The following is a 15,088-nucleotide window of genomic DNA, read 5'->3' on the forward strand; positions in this document are numbered from 1 at the left end:
AGTACCTGTAAGCCCCTTGTGACTGGTTTATACACATCCCTGATTACTGCTGAATCAAACAAATGAAGTGACTCAGTGTAAGTTCTTCAGACCTGCCCCAAACCATTCAGTATAAGCTGTTACTCTGTTAGAATAGTCTGTTTTCAGGTGTACGAGTGCTGGGGAAAGGAATTTGAACGGAGTAATGGTGTCGTGCACAAAATTTTGGACCACTCAGTGTTCTCAGAAATGTAAATAACACCATGAAACGCCACATGGGATACATAAGCTGCTTTAATAATAATAAATTTATTAAGTGGCAAGAAGCCACTCTGCTTTGTAAACCGATTTTACTCAATCACAGTTCCTCTATTTTCTTTTTCCTCATTTAACATGAATACATTCTGTAATTGTATGTGAAAGATTTACGTAGAGATATGTTCTGGACCACTCTCGCTGATTTTACAGGTCAGAAAAACATTAAACATGCAAAACAGCACCTTATTAAAACTATAGGCCTTTTTTTCATTACATCTCCTTTGTTGCTAAGCTACATTGTCATTGAATAAGCCAAGTCTACAGAGGTTTTTTCCCTTGTCCTGTGTTCTGAGATGTAGTGGGGCCTGCAGAAATGTCTGATAAAACCTCACATATAATAAGTAATTCAGAAGGCTTTGTAAGCAAGAGCTGCAGTTGCTTCTTCAGACTAGAGAGAGCTTCTCATGCATTAATGCACTTAGTTAGGTTTTGTGAGGAGCTCAGAGGAGAATGTGCCCTCTTCCTGATACAGTTAGTTGAGCCTGGACTCTGCACCACTGATACTGTTCAGCAACCATGTGCACCAATAATTTAAAAAAACCCAAGAAATCAGGCTGTTTTTATCAGAAACAAGTAATAAATCTTATTATGATAGTAAAAAAAATGGCAATTTTGGACGTGTGACATTTTCATTGCTCGAGAATGAATCAGTGCAAAGTGAGGTAACCCCCACACCCCGTCACTTCGGGCTGGGGTGCGTTACACCAGGCGTCGCCTTTTGGAATCCCTCTCCATGTCTTCGGTGGGAGAGTCACCGTTGCACCCAAGAGGGGACACCATGTTTAGCAAAGGGTCTTCAGATGCCCCTCCAAACAGGGACAGCAACAAAGCCACGCCATAGCCAGTAGCTCGTTCACCCTAGGAAAAAAAAAAAAAAAAGAACACACAACAATTCACACTTCAGATTGTATCATTTGAATCTAGTTTTAATTTAGTAGCAGTGATGGCACTTGGCCACAACAAATACTCAGGGTCCCAGACAGGCCTGCTCAGCTTGTGCTTCTGCATCCTTACTGCTATGGGAATCTATCCCTGTTAGAGTAAGCCAAAATGTCAGTTAATTCACATGAGAACAGAGCTCACACTGACTCTAGGGGGGATTTATGCCAGCGATGCTCAGGGCAGGGAATGTCCCACCCACTGTGAGCATGGATTTGGAGTATGAGCTGAGTAAGTTGGGTTTAAAAAAAAAAAAAAAGAGGCGGGAGTAAATCAGGTTATTTTTTCGGAAAAAAGAATATAAACAAGTTCCATCAAAGGGAGGAGAGGAAAGACACACACACACACACACCCCCTCCCCCAAGAGGAAACAAGTGTCTTCTCTACTGCAGATGGTCTCTGACTGACTCAACTAGTCAATCACCTTAAAACAATATGGGTGAAAATGGAAGGCTAGGATTATTGCCGTGAACAGAAAGCAGGCAAGTTGTCAAAGTTTACAATCATAAAGATGTGGCTGATTAAAGTGACCAGTAGAATATTTTAAAAACAAGATGGAAAATATGAATGGATGAAGCTACCAATACAAATAAATTCCCACCACAGATTGAAGAGTCAATGCTTTTCAAAAATAACTCTTCTTCACTTTAATTCTCTTGCTCTGAATTTGATTGCACAGAATTCAGAGTATCTGCAGGCACAAGGAATTTTCTTTGCCCAGGAACTATCTGAAGTCATAGGAACATACTCACTGCATGGACAGGTGCAGCAATGTCTATATGGACCCACACTCCAGGCCAGTCAAAGCCGATGTGAGAAGCAATGAAGAGCCCAGCACAGGAGCTTGGAGTATTGTCTCGGTCCTGCAAAAACAGTAAAAATACAGTTGGTCTTACAAGAAAAGAAAATGTCAATGTTTTATTCTTGCCTACAGAAAAAAAGTTATGCAAATCTAGTTCTAAGCTTAATGAATGGTCCTAAAACACAGTCTTGCAAACCAACTATACTGTAAATCCTTTGACTTAATCCCTGGTAGCAGTCTGGCCCTGCTCAATTCCTCTTTGCCTAAGCTCTCTCCTGCAATGTTTTTGTAACTTAACTGCACGTTGTAACTCCCAAACACAGCAAAAGCAGCTGCAGCAATTTCCAAGGCCTCTGTCCTCAATTTCCTGGTTTCTGCATTCCCAGTTACTGCCTCTGCTGGTTATGTACAATCGGAGGAATACCCATCTTAACTGTCTCCATCCAGGAATTTAGCATTCATCTTGAGGCCATGATTAAAATGCAAGCAGCCCAAAGACACCTTTGCAGCAGGCTACCCTGTTTAAAATAGACACTAAGTGTCAGTGTAGTGACATACAGCCTGCAAAATTCCCAGGTAAGAGATCCTGACCACCGTAATTATATGGCCCATTTGTAAAAGATTATAGCCCACCTGAAGAGCTTTCAGCCAGCTATCAACAGGCTAGCACATTATCCAGAAAACACACATTTTTATGTAATAAATTAAATTTAAAAGTAAAAATAAGCTTACCGCCACAGAGTTCTTCATATCAGCTACAGCAGAGGTAAATTCACTGAAGTGGAGCTCAGGGCAATACACAAGAGGATGGACCAAGTCCCCACAGTTCCGGCCAGCTTTAACACAAGCCTTTTCCCATTCTTCGTTATTGGTAAGGACAGCAGCATGATACTTTCCTGTAGCAATTCCCTAGTGAGATATAAGACAAAATCAGGAAGGATTCACCTTAACTGTGCTGGGTAGGATAATTCTGTACTACTTCCTTCTCAACATTAACAGCTCCTTTCCATCTAACAAAACCACCAAGAAAAAAATGTCTCAAAACTACTCCACGAGAAGTTAGCATTACAAATGTAGACAAAGACATTGTAGCTGCTGCTGAATCTTTTAAAATTTCTGAAAATCCATTCTGCAGTGAAATAGTCTGCATTTGTCTGGCCTATTCAAACCACTGTCCCACAAAAATATTTCTTTATAGTTACTGAACAAGCAAACTATATCACTTCATAATTATTAATCCTTCAAAATAAAATTGAATCAACAATGAATTATAAATAAAACATCTAACACATGCACACACAGAGGATACCCCAGCAACATGTGTCAATCACACAAACAGTCTGAATGCACCATCCTCATTCATTGGAAAGGCTGCTTCCTTCCAAATATACAAAACCCAGCAGCCACCATCACACCAGTCTTCCAGTAGGACAGAGATGAGAAACTTTCAAAGGATTGATGTCTACATCAGTGTATGCAACATTCATGTTTCTGGAATTTGCCACCATTTCTCCTGATACAAACAGCAAGTCATTATCTAGAAAACTAAACCACAAGAATCACTGTTCACCCCTATAACCTTCTATAAAACAGGAACAGATTTCAAAAAAATAATAGCACTCAATTTGTGTACCCTTGTATCACACTGTGTATGACTTACAATGTAAGCCATCTTATGGACAAGAAAATTCCTTATCACTATCATCAAATCACTTCTGCTAATTATAAAGCTACTGAATTGCACACATTGAGTACTGGATCACCTACATCAGCTGCTAATGTCATCAGAAGAATACCATTTTTTCTTTAAGTATGCAAGAGCAAAAAAGTTGCATAAACAACAGAAAACACTGCTTGATAATGCAGTTATAAATCTAATATGTTCGTGGCACGTGCCATGTGTACAGAAGATTACCATTTACTGGGGTTGCTGTTGGCAACTTTCTCTTGCACAAGTTTAGGAAGTCACCATCAAGCACAACCGTTCACGGTATCTACTTTCCCCTAAAGACAAGCAGAACAGAGGCAAAGAAGTGTAGAATGCACAGACAGTAGGATGGCCCTCCTGTCCACTAGCAATTCTGTATCAGTACCTGAGCTCCAGTAAGAGTGGCCATATCAAGAATGATATCAGCTCCAAGATCCTTGCACGCATAAGCTACTCCATCAGCCAGTATCAGTCTACCTTCTGCATCAGTGTTATTGATTTCCACAGTTCTAGGAAGAAGAGAGGGCATTTAATACAATAATGCTTCAGGCTGGAAGCTGACTCATCTGTCTGGACTAGAATACTGGATTAGAAAGCAGATTCAAACCTAATGTGCTTTCTTATTTGACTCTGCAAGTCTGTAGGGCTGCTTATTCCCCAGCTGCAAGCATCCAGAGCACACATGGAAAAGAGATACAATAGTCCTGTCCTTGTGGTTGGGTCTACTTGCTGGGCCTGTATAATGCCTAGCACGTCGAGCTGGAATTTTACAAATTACTGCCATACAAGAAGGTAATCATTCTCTGCTTAAAACAAGAAGAGATTCTTATACAGTGGTAGCCTGCCTCTGCAACTGAGACAATATAGACTACACATGGACACAGAAAACTGGTTGTACTGGAAGAAATGCCTAAATCTGAGTGCTTTAAGGAAACTTTAGCTCACACTATATGATATGTATTTTGATGTGTATTTACATATCCAATAAAAAACTCTAAGCACACTTAAGACTCACTGCTACGACTGTCTGAAATACAATTATCAGTATTTAAGGAAGCTGATGAAGGACAGGTTCATCATCTACATGGTACTCAGATATACAGATGAGGTTTCCTCTCAATATTTTTCTGAAAAGGATCAATACAATCTTACTTTCCAGAGTAAAGAACATGAATGTCGTCAGGTCTTGTTGCACGTGGTCCGACTGCATTCTCGGCCAAACAAAAAACAGCATGAAGATTGTCTTTAAAACCCTGTAACAACAATAGGAGAGAAATGGCTTTTGATTCACATGAGGCTAATTTATGGGGACTGAAATAAATGAGGGATTATGACTTCTTTACAGCAATGCCACTAATTACATGGGAAATCTGTGAGGAATATCTTGAAGCTAAGGCCAAGAGCTACAGAAAGCAGGCAAGGAGGTAACATCTAATACTGGTTTTAGAGTTCTCACTGGATAAAAGCATATATGCATGTGACAGACAACTGGGGAAGGGATCTACAAAGTCCTTGTCAAGTTAAGCAGTCTGTACTATCTTCTCTCAGTTGCAAGATACCCAAATTAAAACACCTCCTATAGCAACGTGCATATGCAACTGGAGGGGGATATGTTTAGTCAAACTGATTCCCTGGGAAGAGCACGTTCAGCTCTTTCCAGACAGCTCCAGTAAGATCTTCACAAGCACAACTCCAAAGCCCACTGAGCTCACCAGGAAGCTGCCAGGCACACCAAAACCAAACCCTAAGTCACTAAACTGCACTACCCCTGTATGAAAACCGGCAGAATACACCTAAGATGCAACACCACACTCATCTAATTTTAATACAACTCTAACATTGACTCACAACAGTGATCACAAACAACATGTCCAAACTGTGTAACTCCTTCATCTTTTGTAGCCACAAAGGAAAGATCCAAGCAACGGATGCTTTCAAAGTGATATCAAAATTACAAAGGCTTGTGAGAGGACGTTACACAGCCAGCCAGGATGCTTGGGATTATTTTCCAAACTCTGTATTTTCCACTGCTTTTATTTAGTCTCCAGAACAACAAAGATACAGCTGGAGCCATCTGAGAAACTGAGCTCCTTCCTGTCATTTCCGCCACACTGTGGAAGAGCCTACAGTAATAGTGGAAAACGACGGGAAGAGTAAATGCTGATATGCAGCCATTTGTGAACTGTGTACTTTCCCTAAAAAAAACAACCAACCAGGTGGACAGATTTCATCTCTGAGAATTTTGATGGGAACTAACTTTGATCATGGCAATTCTTGGATCATGGTGGTATTCCCTTGGTTCAGTGGATGTCCCAGCTGCCAACAAGACAGCTTGCTGCCCTTGAGCATCCAACCTGCACCACAGGTTGGTTACACCCTATCCTCTCTCTTTCCATGTAGAACCAAAAAGATCCATGGTAAAATGAATTTTTTTTTTTGGGGGGTGTGTGTGTGTGTTGGTTTTTCTTTTTTTTCAATGTATCATTCCTGCTGGGAGGCACGCAGCATTTTCAAACTCTGCCCCCCCCTTCGCCTCTTCTCTTCTGGCGTATCTCGTTCAGATTTACTTTGGTTTAAAATCAAATGCTTATACGGTTATGGATGATGTTTTAAAATATATAAATAATAAAATCATCATACAACAGCTGTATTATGTGGAGGAATTCTAGGAACAGAAAGGGAGACAGCAGCATTTAACAAATAAAAACATAGTTCCTCCTCAACTGGGATAGCTATCCTTAAAAACATCACATCAAATTTCTAGGGAAACCAGGGTCAGTTTTACTGTTAATCTCTGGATCTGTAGCTGAAGAAATCTAGACTTGCTGAATCAGCTCATGTTCTAAAGTCTAAACAGCAAATGCATCAATCAAAACCTTTCAAAATATTGGGCAGCATCTAGAAGCCATAAAGTAACTTTGCAGTTTCTAGTCCAGCCAGTGGGCAAACAGCATTGCTGAGGTAACCTTCCAGCTGTGACCCTTTGCTCTTCCAAAATGGTCTGTGCAGCGAAAACTCCACTTTATTCACAATCTCTCAGTGGACTGCACCAAATTTTCCAAGTGGGAGATGTGGTTAATCTACTGTCAAAAAGTGAAAATGCACTTCCAGTATCAGTTGCCTTTTCCTGAATCTCATTCTGTCTCGAGCTCTTTAAAAGCAGGATTCAATGTTAGCATGTAAAACTTTTGAAATACTTCTTGATCTAAGTGAATGTTTTACTCTTCTCCCATGTTGGAAAGCTTGCAATGGACGAAATGCATCTATCTAGGAAAACTCACATGTTTAATTTTGCTATCCAAAGCCTTTTAAATCACATTGTAAAACTGCTGAACAGCATGTAGGCAGGTATTTTCTGAAGATGGATAATAACCTCTGCCCCTCTTCCCACAGAGCGCTCTATCCAATAAACATTTCCAACTTCAGTCTCTGTGACAAAGCACAGCTAATTTAAAACTCTTCCAGCTTTGTATCATTCTTAAGAGCATTTAAAAAAATAAAAAATTTCTGAAAGAGTAATGACAAATTCTTTCTACTATCTGTCTGTAATATATTTTCAATATGGATTTCATTAACAGGACTTCTTACATGAGATTGTAAAATTAAGCAGTAAGATCATTCTTTTGTATTTACATACAAAGGCAAAGATTTCTTGTCAGATATGACAGCTTCTTTAGGCCCAGTTTGTCCCAACATATTACTGCCAGTTTATTCACTGTTACAATAATTGTGTATGAAATGACAGATCACTTACATTCACACCTACTGTGATTGTGAATGCAACTTCTCTCAGTGAAGATAATTACACACAGAACTACTTCGGAAGCAAGGACTGAATCACCACAAGAAGGTACCACATCCATGGCTTTCCCAGACTCTCCCAAAGCACAGTGCAAGTTCTAGCTCTTGTCCCTTGCAAACGTGTGATCTAACTTTCTGAAGGACCTAGCTAGCTGTTCTGCCTAAGGTGCAGCTCACAAATCTGTTTTCAATTTTAAGTCTCTGCAGATAACTGAAGTTTACAATCTTTCCACATCAAACATACTGCTAGGGCCAAGGCACAGAGCTAAGACATTGAGAAATGGGAATCTGGCACTGATCATCCCCTGGACAGAGCTTCCATCAAATCTATGCATTAATCTGCAGCAGTAAATGTTCTTTGAACTTTGGATACTCCTTGGAGGCAATAACTGCTCTGTCAGCAAGACTCAGTCGGTGGATTTGTGGAGAGGGCAGAGTTCTATTGGCAGTGGCCACTTCTTTTCCTCAGTTATTGTTAAAGTGCAATAAGCATTTTTTTAATTCTTCATATTTCAAAACCTGGCTTTCTCTCAGCTCCCCTACTACTTTCTGACCACAGGAGCAAACCAACAAGCAGCACCTAATGAGACTAGAGCTGCCACTTCCCCAGTAGGTTAATATTAGAACTGGCACAGGATTTGGAATATGGACAGACTTCATATTCCAGAGTCACTCATCCCCTTCTTTGCTAAGGGGATGACAGCTGCCCCAAATCCCAAAGCTTAAACAAAATCAGCACTGGATAACTCGGGTATAAATCTGATTCAAGGAACTAGAAACCACTCAGTCCACAGAAAAGCCCTAAAATTCAAGAAAGACTCTTAAAAAAAAAAAAAAAAAAGCACTCCAAGAATTTCTCACAATTCTCAAGATCCCAGTAAGGATTTGAAATATTTTCATGAAATAGCAGAAAGAGCAGAGTGGCTCAAGATCACTAATAGTCAGAACTTCAGGATTAGACTGGCCCCCGTATCTGGGAATATATCCAAAAGCCAGACTGCTCTTTGGCAATGCTTGGATACATGATATCAATTAACACATTTTACTTACTTGCTTTACAGTGGCTCTGAAGGCACCCAAAATAGCAGCTGCTCCACCACAGTCTCGTTTCATTCCAGGCATAGTAGTCTGTTTAAACAGAACCATAGAGATTTTTTTTTTCAGTTTAAAAGAGAATTTCGCATACTGCCTGCTAAAACGAGTATTTCTGATGCTTCTGTAACTCTAGGCTTGACAGTGCTCAGTCATAATAGAAACACAGAACATGTGCACCTGCTTACTGGTGGATCTTGCCTTAGAACAGGAAAATACTAAACCTCTGCTGCTAAATTGTTAGAAAAGAAAAAAGAAAAATGTTGTTTACAAGATCTGTACTGGAGCCAACTCAAATGGGGTATGGATATGTCTCCAAAATCAGAAATTAAACACCTTTGTTTCTTCCTTTCTCCTAGTAGTGGGCAATGCTTAAAGGGCAAAGTATCAGGTAGCCATTTAACTGCTCTGTAAAACGTTCCTTGAATCCTATTTGGTTTTCTCCCCTGGTAGTTTGCATCCATATGGATGACAGCAGATCAAATGTTTACTCAAATAAGTATACTCTGGTTTCCTACAGACATTAACTGAATTATTTCCACCAGAAGACAACACCGTAAGCAAAGGCAGTAGAAAAACAAGTGTTTATGTACCTTCCCCTTAATGCTGAGTCCTCCAGTGTCATACACAATACCTTTGCCCACCCATGCAATGGTCTGTGTAGCACCATCTGGAGTGTGACTGAGAACTGCCAGGGCTGGAGGATGCAGAGCTGCCTTGCCAACTCCGTAGATACCTGGAAAACAGAGAATTAAACCGCTCATAGGGAAGAAAGACTGTGGGGTGCAATCTGTGGCTATTTTCTGTAAAACACCTTGGAATACTATGGGTAATAAAACTGTTGCAGGAATGTGCAAATAAAACATAGAGCGAAGACAACAAAGCATTCAAATTAACTGCTAGGAAAAAAAAGCTGAATTTTCAACAAGATATACCTCCAAAGCCTCTCTCTTTCAGCTCCTCATCTCGAATAATGGTAGGAGTAATCCCCAAATCCTTGCCAACTTTTTTGATTTCCTTTATCATGGAAAGAAAACAGGACATTGTCAGTCAGTCATCAGAAGGACACATTTCTGAATTTCCACACATAAGGGTTCTGTGTGATTTCTGCATCCATACACATACAAACAATCACAATTTTGGGAGTGGTGCTGGTTTTCCAATGGCCTAATTCCACTGAGACATCCTTGACTTACTATGGCATGAAATACAAATTTGACCTTTAAGCTCCGCCAATAAAAGAAATCTTCAGAGGTAAACGCCAGCTGTTCACTCTATTGGATCATGATGCAACAGGACAGAAATATTTTTCTCAACAGCTTTCCAGATCTTATGATAAAACTCATTTGGAAACTTGTCAACTTCTGTCCCATAATTTCAGAAACTCTTTATCACCATCAGACAACACCAGCCCTGGCAGAGCAGTCAGTGTCATGACTGAATAGAGAACTCATGTCTCCTGACCCCCAGTGCCTTACCCCAAGATGTACACTCTGCCTCCTTCCAACTTAGTAAAGTTCTACGAAATATTAAAGGCCAAAGAAATAGCCTCAGCATCTTTGGACAGGTTCTTTGATGTGCTTCCCACTGCTGACATACAAGTTTTTCTAAGAGATAGCAACACTAGTTCTTGGTAACTGCAGTCTAGACTTACAATTAGTAACTCTTACTCATCAGGTGTATTACCTACCTCCAGGAAGGCGTCTGTGTTCATCTCATTGCATGGGGTGTCCACAATTCGAGCAGCCAGCCTGACTCCTTCTGTAGCACTTGCCAGACACTATGAAAAGAAGTGAGGACACCTGAGAACTGACCTTGGTTTGGCTGGTTTTCTGCACAGCTTTGCATTTAGCCCTATGCAGCCTACACCAGATGTGTGGTTCCTCTGGAGCACATTAATGCTCAACTGCAACCAATCATGGGCAGTTGTGTTGCTTGGGTTGGAAACCTGCAGAGATTACATAATCTACAACACGGGAAAACGCAGAGTTTATATATGGCAGGCAGACTGGCTGAGTGCAATAAAGATTACTAAAGATTACTACCATAAGACATTCTATATGGCAGGCCTAGGGGGAATGTGGACTATTCCCTATTTGTTTAAAACATGCATGTATCTGTTTCCTCATTCCTGTGACAGAATGGACTGACCCTCACCTGGACTGCATTAAAGCTTATCTAAGCAAGCGTGGACAGAATCAAAGTGGTCAACAGTGAGCACGCTGAGGGTCCTTCCTTAAAGAAGGGTCCTCCCGGCAAAGAGGTCAATGAGGGCACCAGACACTAAGCTTCAACTTTTAACTCCTGTGAATCAACAACTGGAAACAAAAAAATTAGGTGGAAGGAAACTTTGTTCAAGCTTTCCAGTAGCCACACTACCCTGAAGACCACACACAGCAGACAGGTGAGTCAAGATGGGTTTTAGAAGAATGTGATGTGTTGGATAGTCATTTGTGCTGCAGCATCTGAAGTTTGGCTTGGCCAGGCTGGCCTGAGGACTCCATACATTCTGTATCCCAGAAGACTCATAAACCTTGGCTTGCTTTGGAATGGTGCCCGATTCCCTACCATTACTTTTGATTGCTTTACTTCCCCTAAAGGAACAAGGGCCTCCTTGGGAGCCAAGCTAGGTTTGGAGTGATTCACCATTAGGGCCATGCAGGTAAATGGAGGTGCTCTAACCCAAAGGTCAAGTCTGAGGGAAACAATGAGACTTGCAAAAATAAGATGTTTGGTTTCCAGGGTACTCAAAGAGAGCCTCAATAATGGCAGTATTTAATAACTGCCTTGTAAAACTGTGACAATCCCTGCTAGTCCTCCCCATAAAATAACCTGGACAGTGCAGTAAGTGCAAAATACAGCAACATGCCAAGGGAGGGGTTTAGCTAAAAAAAAATCCTCTTCCATGCTCTACATTAGCTGTCTGGTACTGCTTGATTTTAAGGGGTGAAAATTTAGCTTGGAGGAAGCCAGTAATAGTTTTGGCACTGACATCAAGAGGAAGAACAGGAGGTAGAAATAACTTCAGCTTTGTTTTTTAGTTATAAATAACCCAAGTGGTTTGGAATCTACCTATCTGAAGGAACTATTTTTGACACCAGTTATGTTTTTTCTGATTTGGGGCATGGAAAAATTGAGTGATCAACAGTTGTACTCATAACGTGCCTGTCTTTGTCACTTTCCTGAAAACTACTCTGGCATCATTTGCTATGGCCAAATCAGTTCACAAAGTATGGAGGAAAAGATAGTGGAAGAAAAAAAAAATACCCTAAAGCTACAATTCTGTGAATTTCAGATGCAGCAACACAGTATTTGTCAAATCTACTGCCAAAATATAAGGGATTTGTATAACCTCACACTGACTAATCAGCTAAGTGAGTATTCATCTGCACTGAAGCACAGACCCTGGAGCACTGAGCAGGAAGCTGCCAGACAGCTTAAGTGCAAACCTTGGAATAGCTTTTAAGTTAGGATCTTGAAGAGGAATGACCTAGCATACTAGAAGTTACCTGATGGGGAGTTTCCTCTCTGTAACAGTCAAGTACAAGGGAAACAATGTTTGATTATCCACTATTGAAAGATGACTTAGACATATTTAACTGTTATGTACAGCTCATCTCCAAGCTCTTGTTTCTTAGGGTCTTGTTTCTGGCTACAGTTCTGCTAGAAAAACTCAGTGAAAGAGGTACGTCAGGCAAAAATAGCAGAGGCCGTATGTGATCCCATAATAAGCAACTTTTAGTGACCTCACTGTGATATTAACCTGTACAGCCACATACTGATTTTGCCCAGGTAAAAGAAAGTGAGAAGCCCTCACATCGAAGACACTGTGATATTAAAGGCTAAAAATATACTATTTCCATCTACCATAAACATGAGAAAGGAGACATTTTTATGGTGCTATTTGTTTGGTGTTTTCCACTCCTGAAATCTAAATTCTGAACAACGTCTTTGGTCTTTGCTGCAGTAATACATTCAATATTACTATTCACAGGGTGCTGTGAACTGACCAGTTTCAAGGAACTTTGACCTTTATTACTTTAGATACAACACCTATTCCATATGTAGCCTGAGACAGATGTATTTGGACATGCAAGAAATTGAAAAAAAGAATAATTTCAGGAAATAATGGAAAAAACTGATGACGAAAAAAACAAAATCTTACTTTAAGTGTTGCCACTTCTATTGGTCCATTGTTTTGTCCAACCAGGAAAAACTCTACTGTTACAGTTTTCTTCTCTGTGCGTCTTGATGCGCTGGACCGATGCGTGAACAACGGGAAAGCCCTGGCCAATGCACAAGCAGAAGCGAAGACCTCAGACCGCTCACAGACCATCTGAAACACCAGCCAGAAGATAAACAAGTCAGACAACATTAGGGATATGGAAGACTACATTCAAAAGGATCTACTACCTGTGATATTACTGGTGAACAAGGGGGGAAAGAAAAAAAAAAGAGGTGGGGTGGGAGATAACTGATGTCTGAATCAAGACATACTCATACGTCATGTTTTGCATGAATGGAGTGACAGTACGAACAGTACCACAGTGAATTGGTTCAGTTAATTTCCCATATGGAAATGAATTACACTGCTGGGCTTGACTGTGTGGGAATTAGGACATCTTTATAAGGGAGCTGGACTGCTTTAATTATACTAGTGCAATTAACACAGGTTAGCCTACAGATCAAGACAGGAAAAAAAAAAAAAGCATGGGAACCATCAATATGTGTCCAAAACAAATGAAATTAAGAGAAATGATATGAGAATGTGGGTAATATTAACGCAAAAGCTTTTTAACATGTAGAAGGTTTTTCTGAAGTTCATTACAGAAATTACCAATGGAAAGCAGTTTTTGCAAAACATTTTCAAAGGTAACCATAAGGGAAAAAAAATAAGTAGGGCTATTACTCTTGCAAATAAGTTTTCCAAGCAAAGAGTGTAATTACATTTTGTTATTGACACTGATTATTATAAAGTCCTCTCTAACAACCTAGAAATCTGAATTAACCTCGAGAAGGCACAGAAACAAAAAACAAATTCATCAGGCTGATACAGAGGATGACCAAAGTAGTTCAAGGGCTTGTCCTGCAAAGGACTCACACTGCAACATTAGTTTGCATCAAGACTTTTTAAAATTCACTGGATAACACAAACAAAGCACCTTAAATGGGTCACGCAATATAGACATAGCACCCTGCACGCAGGCTACGTCAATCTTCTTAAGCATGTTCTAATGTCGTAAATCCTAGTTTGAAAAAAGCCACTACTAGTTCCCTTTGCATGGACATTCCTAGCTGAAGACATTCCATACATATCCAACCTTCATTCCCTCCAACTGCTTGAGCATACATAAGCTATTATAGTTAGGTCTTGTTTACGCGTCAGTGCAAAACCATTTATAAATGTCAGTATAATTATATCAGTAAAACTTGCCCACCTCCGGTCGCCTTGGATACAGCTAAAATCCTGAAAAGTCGAGAAAATACTTGACTAGACATTTCACCAGAAGCGTTTTCAAATAACCACTTACAACAATACATCTGTTGACACCTCCTGGAAGGCAATTTCTAACCAGGCGGGTGATGAACTGAGCTGCAGATGGGCTATTGTGCCGGCTGACCCTGGAAGGCAAAGCGGCCACAGTGGCGTAATTCAGGTAGAGAGGACAGCTGTCCGTGGGGTTTGGATTCAGAGTGCTTAAAGCCGACTGCCATATCTGGGGAGAAAAGAAGAATATAAGACAAATAACTGTATCAGTCTTTTCTTCCAATCTCATCCCCACTATAGTTAGGCACTCTTTAACTGCAGGATTTGAGGTGTTGGAAACAAAGGAATTATGCAGGCGGTTTTAAATGCAATAACCTCTAGAGTGAAAAGATACAGGAAATACAACAAACCTGTTTATTAACCAGAAAATACAAATGTACTTTCCCTTACAAGCATCTCTAAACCATAGGAGTTAAAATTTAAAACCGCACCACTTGGCGCAAAGGCTGCTTCAGAGCCCTTTTAAGTTGAGACTAGTGATAAATAAAAGGACTGATTTGCTAGTCTTGACTTATTTTCTCACACAGCAATTAAATTAAAAACAAAGAAACAAAAAAGAAGGCTAAACATTGTCATAAGAGGCTCGGGAGTCCGGCAAAAATACCTGCCGACCATCCAGCGACCTAAAAGCCGCGATGCGAAGCATTTATCGTTTTAGCACGAGCCATCAACACCATTTCAACACCCCGGACGGCGCAGCCCAGCGCAGGGGCTGGGGGCCGGGGAGGGGAAGCGCTGCCGTCGCCTTCACCCGGGCAAGGAGCGAGGCTCTGCCTCCCGCCCGCCATCTGGCCCCTGAGACCGCGTCCTGCAGCAGTTTCGTGAGTCGCGGCCGCCCCCGTGTCACCCCGGGGCAGGGCAGAGCCCCCTGCACCCGCCGAGGGGGGCACACGGGGCAAGG

The 15,088-nt window shown here is 40.8% G+C and overlaps 1 protein-coding gene across 1 annotated transcript; it reads right to left on the bottom strand.

The window, feature by feature from the left end:
• Positions 1-240: 240 nt before the first annotated feature.
• Positions 241-14,974, bottom strand: NPEPL1 (aminopeptidase like 1). The gene is made up of 12 exons (XM_026862226.1): positions 14,792-14,974; positions 14,171-14,356; positions 12,805-12,975; positions 10,330-10,419; positions 9,575-9,656; positions 9,233-9,375; positions 8,598-8,675; positions 4,899-4,999; positions 4,132-4,255; positions 2,771-2,947; positions 1,989-2,099; positions 241-1,155 (listed from the first exon to the last, which is right to left on the bottom strand). Exons 1-12 carry the CDS (start codon positions 14,831-14,833, stop codon positions 997-999), a joined length of 1,464 nt encoding a protein of 487 aa, XP_026718027.1. The 5' UTR covers positions 14,834-14,974; the 3' UTR covers positions 241-996.
• Positions 14,975-15,088: the final 114 nt, after the last annotated feature.

This window comes from Athene cunicularia, assembly GCF_003259725.1.
Source record: "Athene cunicularia isolate RWA chromosome 20 unlocalized genomic scaffold, athCun1 chr20_part1, whole genome shotgun sequence".
Classification (NCBI taxonomy): domain Eukaryota; kingdom Metazoa; phylum Chordata; class Aves; order Strigiformes; family Strigidae; genus Athene; species Athene cunicularia.

Excerpts from the sequence above, each read along its gene's own strand:
- NPEPL1 (XM_026862226.1), bottom strand. The coding sequence starts at position 14,833 with ATGCTTCGCATCGCGGCTTTTAGGTCGCTGGATGGTCGGCAG. Across the intron at positions 9,657-10,329 it reads ACACAGACGCCTTCCTGGAG|GAAATCAAAAAAGTTGGCAA; the intron begins GTAGGTAATACA and ends TCCATGATAAAG. Across the intron at positions 5,000-8,597 it reads TCAGAGCCACTGTAAAGCAA|GGTTTTAAAGACAATCTTCA; the intron begins GTAAGTAAAATG and ends TTGTTGTTACAG.